This window comes from Mus pahari, chromosome 17, assembly GCF_900095145.1.
Source record: "Mus pahari chromosome 17, PAHARI_EIJ_v1.1, whole genome shotgun sequence".
Taxonomy (NCBI): Eukaryota; Metazoa; Chordata; class Mammalia; order Rodentia; family Muridae; genus Mus; species Mus pahari.
Window position 1 is genome coordinate 46,857,347 of NC_034606.1, and position 13,103 is coordinate 46,870,449.

The window sequence follows — 13,103 nt, forward strand, 5'->3', positions numbered from 1 at the left end:
TTTTTGGTTGTTTTCAGACAAGGTCTGTATATATATGAGGTTGTTTTCTTTCCTTGCTTTATGTCATTGTACTACATGTGTAGAGTCCAGAAGTGAGGTGGCAGTACCCTGGAACTGAAGTTACCGATGTTGGGAACTATTATGTGGGTGTTGGTAATCAAACCCAGATCCTATTGTAGAGTAGGTAGTGCTCTTAGGCTCTCCAACCTCTGATTTGTTTTTAAAGATGTTTTTACTTTCAGTATTTTTAAATTATCTTATTTTTATTTTATGTGCATCGGTGTTTGCTTGCATATTTCTGTGTGAAGGGGTTAGATCTATGGAACTGGGGTTATAGACAGTTGTGAGTTACCATGTGGGTGCTGGGAATTTAACCTGGGGCCTCTGAAAGAGCCGCCAGTGAATGCTCTTAACTGCTGAGCCATCTCTCCAGCCCCTACTTTGCACTGTTTTTAATTGTGAGTGTGTGTGTGGGGGGGGGGGCGAGCATGCTCTAGCCTCCCCACCCATGTTTATGTGTGTCCATGTGTTTCTATCCATAAGTGCATGTGTCTTTAACACTAAGCCATATCTCCAGCCTATCTTGTTTTTTGTATAGTTTCTCACTGGGACCTTCAGCATGTCCTTTATGCTCTGCTGACTACCTGCAGAGCCCCAGGGCCTGTGCTGTCTTTTCCTTCCCGTCACTGACATTGCAAGTGTACATACTCCATCGTAGGTGATGGACTCTGACCTCGGAGAGAACTCCTGTTAGCATGACAAGTGTTCCATATCAAGTTCTCCAGTCCGATTTTTGCTTTTTAATTTTTTATTTATCTGGATTTTGTCCGTTTCTGTTCACCACTGTACCACTGTAGAGCCTGTGATCAGAAGAGGTTGTTAACTTTCTTTGATTGGAAATTTGTATGGTTTTGGGCTGTCATGTGAGCTTTAGGAACTGAGCCCAGATCCTCTTCAAAAACAGCAAGTGCTTTTTACCTCTGAACTGTCCTTCCAGCTTCAATGTTTGTTTGTTTTTGTTTTGAGAAAGGGTCTCTGGGTAACTCTGACTGTCCTAGAACTCACTTTGGTAGACCAGGCTGACCTCTGACTTAAAGAGATCAGCTTGCCTTGGCTTTCTAAGTGCTGGGATTAGAAATGTCATGCCCCCTCCCCCTTTTTTTGAGACAAAGTCTGTGTTTTCCTATTTCACTTTCTGCCTTATTTTTTGAGTCTCTGACTTCTTTATTAGTCTGGAGCTTCCTCATTAGCTAGATTGGATAACCATTAAGGTCTGGAGATCATTCCTTTGGCAATAGGGTGACATTTGATATCACCACAGCCATGTTTTATATATGTGTGTGAGATTTGGACTCTGTCCGCATGCTTGTATACCAACACTTTACCAGTTGAGTCTTTTCTAACTTTTGTGCCTCTTCTTTTACTTCATGTGTTAGTCTTTATGTGTTGTTAATTGCATTGTTTTCTTTGTTTATGGTATTATTTTGTGGTGGCTATTTTATTTCTTTTGTTGCTTTGTTTTGCCCTAGGTGCTAGTCCTATGGGTGTAAATGGAGGTGTAGGGGTTCAGACGCCGAATCTTCTTTCTGACTCCATGTTGCATTCAACCATAAATTCTCAAAAGTAAGTTTGTGCCCTGAGTCCCTTCAAATTCTTAAGAATTCCTTGTTTTATTTAGTTTTCTTAATTTGCAGGTAGCTTTTGGGAAAGGAATGAGCAGGATGTCCATGTATATATAGCCTTACTTGACATTTGAGTCACATACTTGGTTTAATCTATACCCCGCCAAAGAAACAGGGAGTTGCAGTGTTGCACCTCTAGTGCATTCTTTAGAGATGGATATCATCAATGGATTGTGCACATGTATGAGGTTTTCAAAAAATGTTTCTCCTAATGTGCTTTTCAGTTACTGCTTAATGGTTTTTGTGAAAGTTAACCATGTTTCCAAGTGGCAACACAGCCTAGTGACAGAACTTGGATTTTTAAATAAAGAATTCACTCTCATCCTTCATAAGGAAATATAACACTTTTCTTTATTGAAGTATGTGCACACACGCACGCACACATACACACAAAATGTGTAGTCTCATACACATGCCCCTTAAATAAACTCAGTCTCCATTCATCAAAGTAATTACTGTTAGCTCTAATTAAGTGAAGTCTGTCTCCAATACTTTTTCACTAAAGCTACTTTCTCTTTCATTTCTAAAGCCCGATGATGAGTGAAAATGCTGGTGTGGCCTCCCTGGGTCCTTTGCCAACAGCAGCTCAGCCATCTAGTACTGGAATTCGAAAACAGTGGCATGAAGATATTACTCAGGATCTTCGAAACCACCTTGTTCATAAACTGTGAGTAAGACTGTGGCATGTATCATTCTTAAGAGCTGTGTTAGCTGGGCGGTGGTTGAAATCTCTTTAATCCCAGCACTTGGAGGCTGAGGTACACTACATAGAGTATCCCTGTCTCTGGGGAAAAAGGTTTTCATGAAAATAATGCTTCTAGGGGGCTGGAGAGATGGCTCAGAGATTAAGAGCTCTAAACATTCTTCCAGAGGTCCTGAGTTCCATTTTCACAACCACATGGTGGGTCACAACCTGGCTGTTATGGGACCTAATTCCCTCTTCTGGTGTTTCTGAAGACAGCTACAGTGTTCTCATATAATTTTTTTTTTTTAATTATTTTAAAAAATTAATGTCCCCAAAGTGTTGGGTATATTAGCAATGAATATTACTATTTTTGTATAGCCAGGCTGATGATAGTGTTGATAATTTACTTTTTATATCTTTCTCTTGTTTGGGGGTGAAGCAGTTTGTGAGAGGGTCTCTGTATATCTCAGGTTAACCTTGAATTTCTGATCATCTTTTCTTCTCCTCCTGGGTACTTGGAGTTGCTGTGTGCATATGTATGCTATAATGCCTGGCTTCTTAATTTGTTTTTTTATCATTTGTATTGTATTGTTTTGTTTTTTTTTTGACAGAGTTTCTCTGTATAGTTCTGGCTGTCCTGGAACTCACTCTGTAGACCAGGCTGAACTCGAACTCAGAAATCCGCCTGCCTCTGCCTCCCAAGTGCTGGGATTAGAGGCATGTGCCACCACTGCCTGGCTGGCTTCTCAAATCTATTCTCTTAATTTTCTTAATTTTATTTTAAAAGTATTTTTCATTAACATATAAATTAATGTGCCTAGATTCCAGATCAATTATATTATTTTTATTACTTTTAAATTTACTTTAAATTGTTTATCTGATGCTTATGAGACAGATCAGTGGGTAAAGGCTCTTGCTGTCAAGTCCCCCCCCTCCCTCCTGACTCACTTGGTAGAGAGGGGAGAATTGACTCCTGAAGGAGTGCTGTGCTCTGGCCTTCACACTAATTCCATAGACTGCACACATGAACAACAAACAAGTTGTTTTTTGGGTCTGGCAGTATGGCTCAGTTGGTTAGATTCATTTATTTTATGTATATGAGTACTCTATCTTCACTTAGAACCTGCATATCAGAAAAGGGCATCAGAGCCCATCACAGATACTGTGAGAGACCACGTAGTTGCTAGGAATTGAACTCTAGAAGTACAGACAGTGCTCTTAATGACTGAGCCCTATCTCTAGCCCTTCTCACGCATTTTTAAATGAAAATAAGTCTTTTAAAAACTACTGTTGCCATATATTTTACTTAGTGGGGGGTTTTGTGTGTGTGTGTGTGTGTGTGTGTGTGTGTGTGTGTGTGTATTTTGAGGTAAGGTCTCTTTTTAGTCTTAGTTGTCTTTGAACTGGATATGTGGGCCAGGATAGCCTTGAATTTAGAGATTCTCCTGCCTATCTACCTGCTGATTACTGAGATTAAAGATGGTGGCCACCATAACCAAGTTTACAATCGGAAAATTCTACAGTAGCAAATTTGCATTTTTTTCTTTGTTCTTCCTTTATGAATTCTAAAACATTGGGAGTTGTTATTGCGATGTTTTCTCTCTCTTTCTCTTTACTTTATATCCCAATAATTGCTCCCACCTCGGTCCCCCCTCCCACTCGCTCCATTCCCCCTCTCTTCCTCCTCTGACAGGGTAGAGTCCTTCCTGGGTATCCCCTCACCCTGATACATAAGTTTCTGCAGTACTAGGCACTTCCTCTTGTACTGAGGCTAGACAAGGCAACCTTGGTAGAAGAATGTATTCCACAGACAAATAACATCTGCACATCTGCTACATATGTTGGGGTGGAGCCCTTGTATGCTCTTTGGTTGGTGATTCGGTCTCTTTGAAGAGCCCCAAGGGTTGAGGTTAGTTGATTCTGTTGGTCTTCCTGTGGAGTTCCTATCACCTTAGGGACCACAATCTTTCCTCCTATTCTTCCATAAGAGTCCCTAAACTCTATCCGATGTTTGGCTGTGGGTCTCTGCATCCCTCTGAGTTTTAGTAGTAGTGTCAGGGATTGGTGCTTTCCCATGGGATGGACTACCAGTTGGACTGGTTATCAGTTGACCATTCTCTGTTTCTCCTCCATCTTGTATCCCTCCATTTCTTGTAGACAGGATAAATCATGAGCTGAAAGTTTTATGGGTGAGTTGATGTCCCTGTTGCTCCATTGAATTTCCAGGGTTTTGTTTTTTTGGTTTTTTTTTGGGGGGGGGGNAGTGCTGGGATTAAAGGCGTGCGCCACCACGCCCGGCTTAGGGTTTTGTTTTAATAAGGAAAATACATTTAAAAGAACCAGAGGGCTGATGAGATGGCTCAGTGGGTAAGAGCACCCGACTGCTCTTCTGAAGGTCCGGAGTTCAAATCCCAGCAACCACATGGTGGCTCATAACCATCCGTAACGAGATCTGACGCCCAACTTGGGAGGCAGAGGCAGGAGGATTTCTGAGTTCAAGGCCAGCCTGGTCTAGAGTGAGTTCCAGGACAGCCAGGGCTACACAGAGAAACCCTGTCTTGAAAAACCAAAAAGGAAAAAAAAAGAAAAAAAAAAAAAAAAGATCTGACGAGAGTGTGTGCCGCTATGCCCAGCTCATAAGTTTTTTAATATTGCAATATTAATCTTTCTTTAAGAGAATGTTCCAGGTTTGTGATGCCCTACACCTTTAATCCTAGCACTTAGGAGGTAGAGATAGGCAGATCGCTGAATTTAATGCCAGCATTTTGTACAGAAGAGTTGAAGGACAGCCAGGGCTATACAGAGAAACCCTATCTCCAAAAAAAGAAAAATATGTTCAAAATTAGGGATACCATTAGAGAAGAGTAAAACTGGGCATACATTATTCTGTTGCTGAATTTTGAAAAATAAGAGTATTTGTAAGCCTAGAGGAGGTGACTTATTTAAGAATTCTGGCTGCTATGCCAAGGAACCAAGTCTAATCCAGCCCAACCACATGATAGGTCACAGCTGTATGTAACTGCAGTCGTGGTATCTCTAATCCCCTTTCTGATCTTCTGACCTCTGTTGGCCTTGTACACACGTGGTGCACAGACAGCCATGCATGTAAAACACGTAAAGATTAGACTTCAGGAATGAACAACTTCAAATTAAGTTCTTTGTTTTTTGGTTTATGTGTTTTTGTTTTTGAGACAGGGTTTCTAGGATGTCCTGGAACTCACTCTGTAGAACCAGGCTGGGCTGGAATTCAAAGGTCCACCTGCCTCTTCCTCTCAAGTGCTATGTAAAGGTGTGGGCCACCATCACCTAGCCAAAAAAATAATTTTATATTTTATGAATGAACTGTGTCCATGCTGGTTAAGGAAAATGTTACCATATTGTGTGGTTTTGTCTTGTGAATTTGGGTAAAGCTGACATGTTAGTACAGTGGTTCTATTTTATGTTCTAGTGTTCAAGCCATATTTCCCACTCCGGATCCTGCTGCTTTAAAAGACCGACGGATGGAAAACCTTGTTGCATATGCTCGTAAGGTGGAAGGGGACATGTATGAATCTGCAAACAATAGAGTGAGCACATAATATTTTTTTCTTTTCTGAAGTAGGACTATTGAGTTTTATATTACTTGTCTTGGTAAGGCATGGTAACATACTCTTTTAATCTCAGTACTCTGTCCGCCCAGGTATGAGGATCTGTATGAGTTTGAGGCCACATCGTGAGAACCTGTCTCAGAAAAACAAAAACATAAATTTAGTTGTCTTCTATAACATGACGACGTTGGTTTTCTTAGGAGGATTCTCTTTTCTTTAGTTTTACCTTTAGCTTTACTGACCCACCTTCCCAGTATTGAACAGATACAATAAAAAAGTAGTTTATCGATTTGAGACAAGTTCCCATGTAAAAATTTCTGGTCCTCCTGACTCTGACTCACAGGTGCTAATAAGATTTCATGTGTCGTTACTGAGCTTAGCCAACAAAGTGTGTCTTTAAGTGCATGTCAATTGTCTTACCGTTTTTATTCTCATTCACTCTCTCATCACTCTCACTTTATCCTTCCCCATGTTTGTTAGCTATCCTGCAACTGACTCTGTAGATCAGGTTGACCTCAAACACAGATCTGCCCCTGCCGTCCTAGTGCTTCCATTTGTAGCTTACCTTTTCTTAACATGCATTATTTATGTGTGACTTACCTTGAAAAGTCGTTGTACTGTTAATAGTTCTGTGCTGTTTTCTATAATATGGGGTGAATAAGTCAATTCCTTGATGTTTTATGTCAAGCAGTATTTTCTCTGTATGAAGTTGAACTTTTTTTGTGTTGTTTTTGTATTTTTGTTTTTGTTTTTTCAAGATTGTTTTGAATGAAGATATTAAGGTTTTTTTTTTTTTTTTTTTTTTTTTTTTTTTTTTTGAGACAGGGTTTCTATGTGTGTGTCTGGCTGTCCTGGAACTCACTTTGTAGACCAGGCTGGCCTGGAACTCAGAAATTGCCTGCCTCTGCCTCCCAAGTGCTGTGATTAAAGGTGTGTGTCACCACCGCCCGGAGAAGTTGAACCTTTTAAAATTGGTGCTAAAATGTAGGCTATTTTTTATCCTATAAATTGCCAGTTTTTATTTTGTGAATATATTTCTTAAAGTTTTATTTTGTAAGCTCATAGTAAAATTATTAATCACACATTATAAGTATGAGCTCATTTATTAATGGCTTTTTGTTGTTGTTTTTTGGTTTTTAGTTTTTTTCAAGACAGGGTTCTCTGTGTAGCCCTGGCTGTCCTGAGACTTGTTCTGCAAACCATGCTATACTGAAACCTAGATCTGCCTGCCTCTGCCTCTACAGCCAGCTTTAGTTTTTTCCTATCGTTTAAATGAACCAATATTTGCTTAGTTCATTTTTTCTGTTACTCAATTTCTCTTTTCTCCTTTTTACTTAAAATTTCTTCAAGGCTGAATACTATCACCTCTTAGCCGAGAAGATCTATAAGATCCAGAAGGAACTAGAAGAGAAACGGAGGACTAGACTACAGAAACAGAACATGCTACCAAGTGGTCCTGGCATGGTTCCAGGGCCTATGAATACTGGACCTAACATGGGGCCGCAACCAACAGGAATGACTACCAGTAAGTACTTTTTATTATATGTAGTATAAGAAACTAATACATCCACTTTTAATAATGAGTGGAAAAATAGAACATTTATGAATATGATAATTGGCATAAATTGATAACCTACAATTATTTTTACTGCTCAAGGGAGCCTTCCAAGTACAAAATAGCAGCTTCCATATTTCCATTGGCTTTCTCCAGCATCCACTGTCTTATAATTGACAGGTAGCCAGTAGGTTTGGTATACCAACCATCTTCAGGGCTCACTCGAAATTTCACTATTTGCATTTCATTATCCAAGCAGTTTTGTTGTTGTTTTGTTTTGTTTCTTTGGTTGATAGTTTGGTTTGGTTTTTGTTTTGTTTTTAGTTTTTTTGAGACAGGGTGTCTTAGTGTTCTTTTGCTATAAGAGATGATATGACCAAGATCAAGAAAACTCTTATAAAAGAAAGCACATAACTGGGGAAATGAATGCTCAAAGCTAGTGACATACTTTCTTCAAGGACTATGCTCATTCTATAAAGGCCATACTTCCTACTCCTTCCCAAATACCTCCACTCACTGGAAGCCAAAGTATTTAAATATGAGCCTATTGGGGCTGTTTTAATTCAGACCACTACATGAGGTCTCACTGTGTAGAGCAGGCTATCTCTGAGCTTCTGCCTCCCAAGTGCTGGGATAAAGATGTGTACCACTATACCTAGCCATATACTTTAGTATAAACAGCTTCACATTACAGTAACATTTTACTGTATATTACAAGGCTAAAGACAATTCAAAAATTTTATAATATGTATTAACTTCCATTTCTGATTTAATACCATTCTTGACCTTACATAATCGTTCATATATGTATATATATATATGTGTGTGTATGTGTGTGTGTGTGTGTATGTATGTGTGTATGTGTGTGTATATATATATATATGTATATGTGTGTGTGTGTATATATATATATATATATATATATGAATGACTTATCAATTATTTAATTTATTTATTGACGTACTTCTAGATTCTAAGTACTAAAATTCAGAGTAAGAAGTAGTTGGGAAGATTAGCACAAGGTGCCTAAAGTATGTGATATCAGTATCTGTGTTGAGGAAAACAACAGGGCAAGTAAATGTTAATCTTAGCAGCTGTCTAGAGGAGGATGGAACAGAGGATCAAATGAAACCATGTCTTTTCAGCAGAGGTCAGCAACAAAGACATGGCCAAAGTGTAGAGAAAGAGCTCCAGCAAATAAGTGTAGAAATTAAAAGTACCCCGGGAAAGTGTGCTTTAGGCTTATGTTTTTGGCTAATAACAGAAGGAAAACTCTTGAAGTAGAAAAGGCTGGCAGGCTGTATAATGGACGGTCTGCAAGCAGCTCTTGCTTGCTTGCTTGCTTGCTTGTTTGTTTGTTTATTTGTTTGAACTGGTTCTCAAATTGGACTTGAACTCACAGTAATCCTTCTTTTAGCTTCCTAAGTGCTTGGTTAGAAATTTAAGTCCACCTTACCCAGAACAATAAAAACTGCTGATGGTGGTTGACTTGAACACACCACACAGAGGTTGGAAGGACAATTTGCAATAGTCACTTCTCTACTTCTGCCTTGTGGATCCTGGGTATCAGACTCAGGTTGTCTGATTCAAAAGAAAGTACCTTTATTCACAGACCTGTCTTACTAGACCAGCACACTACTCTGTACCTGGTTGAAAGTGTTTAGAAGATGTAGAGATAATCTAACAAGATACCAAACTTAAATGTTTTAATCTCATATTAAGTTTTATATTTAAGAAGCATAAAATGGTCTAGTATATATAATATGGAGGCCATTTCTTGAGATTCTTGTCTAGTTAGAGATTGTTTAAGCTATTAATCATACTTGATGCAATTTTGTTGTATTTAAGGAACAAAAGGATATTTAACTATTTGTGTTTTCCACTCCAGATGGTCCTGTGCCTGACCCGTCTATGATCCGTGGCAGTGTGCCGAACCACATGATGCCTCGGTTGACTCCACAACCTGGTAACGTTTGAAAAAGATACATGGTTGATTTTTTTTTTATTATTATTATTTTTTATTTTTAACATGGTTGATTTTTAAGAGTCTGAGGTAGAACAGAATATTGCTTGCCACCTTAATTCCTGATTTAACCCAGCAGCAAGTAAATATACTACTTTGGAAATTTGAAAGTTGTTTGTAGTAAAAATCCACCAAGAGAGGGAGAATGAGAAATTGGGTTGTCTGACAGGTCCAAGAGTAGAATCCAGTAAGTAAGAAAGCATCCATTGGCCGGGCGCGGTGGCTCACACCTTTAATCCCAGCACTTGGGAGGCAGAGGCAGGCAGATTTCTGAGTTCAAGGCCAGCCTTGTCTACAAAGTGAGTTCTAGGACAGCCAGGGCTATACAGAGAAACCCTGTCTCGAAAAACCAAAAAAAAAAAAAACAAACCCAGAATGGCAGTGAACGTTTGGGAGACAGGGTCATGTGGATGTTTACAAGTTCAAGTGTGAGTTCAGGCTTGCCAGCACTACAAAGTGAGACTCTCTTTCAAAAATTTAAAGTGACAAACAATTTAGCATGTTGCAAAATTTAGTTTAGAAACTATCAATAATACTTTGCTTTGGACTAGAGAATTGGCACAAGTACACTGTCTACTGTTCCAGAGGAACGCCAACATGGCAGCTCACAAAGAAACTAGTAAACCAAAAAATGCCCAGTGGTGGTGCACTGAGGAGGCAGAGACAAGCAGATCTCTTGAGTTCAAGGACAGCCAGGGTTGCATAGTAAGATCCTATCTAGAAAAACAAACACATACAGACATATATATGTATATGCATACATACAACAAATAATACCCTTGTTTAGCTGGTGTAACTGAAAAAAATTGATTCAGAATATCAATATTACTTTGTTGGTCCTGAGAGAATGAGCAGAATCTTATATCAACTTACATCTTGTTCTTAAATTCAACAAAAGTATTGAAATATAATAATATTTTATATGTATTCACAGGTTTGAATCAATTTGGGCAAATGAATATGCCACAGCCTCCTATTGGACCCCGGCAGCCCTCTCCTCTTCAGCACCACGGGCAATTGGCTCAGTCTGGGTCACTCAATCCGGTTAGTTTTATCCTTTCTACCCTTTAAAAAAATTGTCTTTTTTCTTTGTTACAACTTCAGGGAACACTAATGTCTAAGCAGAACATGTTTTAGTTCTTGCAATGTTCATACAGAAGTCTGAGCACAGATTAAACAAAGTATGTCTGTCCTTCTATGTGTGTTCCAGTGATCAAAGTCAAGATTCAGTTACAAGTGCCTTTTATTTCTGACACATGTTGACCACCTGAGACCTTTTTCAATAGTGTAATTTTCTCATATTTGACCTTTAATATTACATAGTATAGCTTAGAATGTATCTCAGTGATAGAGCATGTAGAAGACTTGGTTGTCTCTTTAGCACCACAAAATAGCCTCCAATCCCAGTTAAGTAGACTGTATTTTATAGATGAGAGTAACTTTAGTTGTTAGTCATCCAGGCTTTCACTACGTAGCTCTTAACTGTCCTAGAACTCTTCATGGAAACCAGTCTGACTGCAAAGTCAGAAATCCTGTTACTGCCCACTTCCAGAGAGCTAGGATTAAAGGTGTGTGCTATCATGCCTGGCTAAATACAAAATCTGAAGGACGTGGAGGGGCAGAAATTAATATACAACACAATTGATTTGTGCTGGCAGGATGGAGTGAAAGCATAAGCAACTGAATCTAGATCACATCAGCTCATAAAATCCAGGCTATGGTGGCATACACTTTGAATTCCAGTGCTACAGCTGGAGATTTCTGAGAGCTCACTGGCTATCCATCCTATCCTAAAATGTGAACTCCAGGTTTGATGGGAGGCCTTGTCTCAGAAAATGAAGTGGAGGACCTGGGTATTTGCTTGGGTAGTCTAAGTTGTTGCTTTTGCATAGCGTTCTGGCTCAATTGTGTCAGCGATGTTAGATGGCAGTTCACCAACATCCATAACTACAGATCTGGAGTTTATGATAACGTCATCTGATTTCCATGACTACCTGGCATGTGTGTGATATACATATGTACGTGTAAATAAATCATACACATAAAATATATCATAAAGTAGCAATGATAATTTTTTAAAAGCAAAATGAGGTAGAGGGAAAGTAGAAGGTATATTCCTATTGCTATGGTAAAATACCATGGCAAAAAGCATCTTAAGGAAGAGTTTTATTTTGGCATATGATTCTGGGACTAGATATGTATAATGGCATGTAAGGTATGGGCAACAGTAGCACGAATCTTGAGAACTTATATTTCAGCCACAAACAAGGAGGACAGTGATCCAAATGTGTCTATAAACTCACCTACTGACATATTTGGTCCAACAAGGCTGTACTTGCTAAAGAATTCATAATAGTGCCCCAGCTGGAGACCAGATTTTCACTTGACCACGACTATGCAGAGATGTTTCTCAGTCATATTACCATCATTTCTTATTCTCCATATTTCCTTTTATTAAAGCTCTAGACTCACGTAAGGCAGTTTTAGAAGAGAAAAGTTTTTTGTTTCTTGTCAGAGTTGTAGATATCTTGGCGCCCTGTGTCCCTTCACCCTCTTCTTTCTTGAGGTTGTGTCTGGTACTTGCAAGCCTGTTACTGTTAGTTTTTACATGATCACAAGTTCTTTCACTTACATTCTATGCTGCTCTTATCCAAACTATTGTCTTTTATTTTTCTCCATGCAAACATCTGGATAGTAGGGCAAGAGTGCTTGCTAACTACAGTTGGGAAATAATTGTAATGAAGCAGTTGGTGACCTATGGTTTGGTGTGCTTTTTTTCTTTTTGTTTATTTGCAGGCTATGGGCTATGGACCTCGTATGCAGCAGGCTTCCGGCCAGAACCAGTTCCTCTCCCAGACTCAGTTTCCATCCCAAGGAATGAATGTAACAAACATGCCTTTGGCTCCATCCAGCGGTCAAGCACCAGTGTCTCAAGTATGTTTATTTAAAATGATGCTTAGTGTGCACATATAGGCACATAGGGCACTCATACAGGACAACAGTATGCACATGACTCTCTCCTTCCTCCTTTGTGTGGTGTCTGAGAAGTGTATGCACATTTCCAGACTTGACAGGCAGAGACGTTCTTTCCTGCCAATAACAATTTTCATGAGAAATGTGGCATAGAAATAGTCTATATTTTCTTCTGTTCAAAAACAGGTCTCACCATTTAACCTTGGCCTTTAACTCAGAGAACAAATCTTTACTTCTTAGAAATATTTATTTGGAGTTTTGAGACTAGATCTCATGTGGTTCAAGCTGGTCTGAACCTCACTGTGTATCCTAGGATAGCCCTGAATGTCATATACTCCTGCTCAGCCTCCCAACTGCTAGGAGTCTAGGTTTGCCTTACCACACTTGCTCTGTTTTGTACTTAGAGTATCTTGAGCAAGAGGTAGTGGTTTTCAAATATTAAGCTAGACATTTTAACCTCCCCCCCCCGAAAAAAAAAAAAAAAAAAACTTTTTTTTTTTAAATAGTATTAAGGATCAAATCTAGCATGTGCATATGCATTGAAAGTGTATTGTACTATATGAATGAATCTTAGTAGCTCAGGATAACACTGAACTTT

General features: G+C 39.0%; 1 protein-coding gene across 1 annotated transcript in view; it reads left to right on the forward strand.

The window, feature by feature from the left end:
• Positions 1-13,103, forward strand: part of Ep300 (E1A binding protein p300) — a 69,281-nt gene that overhangs the window by 29,609 nt on the left and 26,569 nt on the right. The window contains exons 7-13 of the mRNA XM_029547868.1: positions 1,530-1,623; positions 2,212-2,349; positions 5,816-5,933; positions 7,305-7,479; positions 9,398-9,475; positions 10,467-10,576; positions 12,329-12,466. Of these exons, the coding sequence (XP_029403728.1) occupies positions 1,530-1,623; positions 2,212-2,349; positions 5,816-5,933; positions 7,305-7,479; positions 9,398-9,475; positions 10,467-10,576; positions 12,329-12,466 (851 nt within the window). The remainder of the gene's footprint in view (positions 1-1,529; positions 1,624-2,211; positions 2,350-5,815; positions 5,934-7,304; positions 7,480-9,397; positions 9,476-10,466; positions 10,577-12,328; positions 12,467-13,103) is intronic.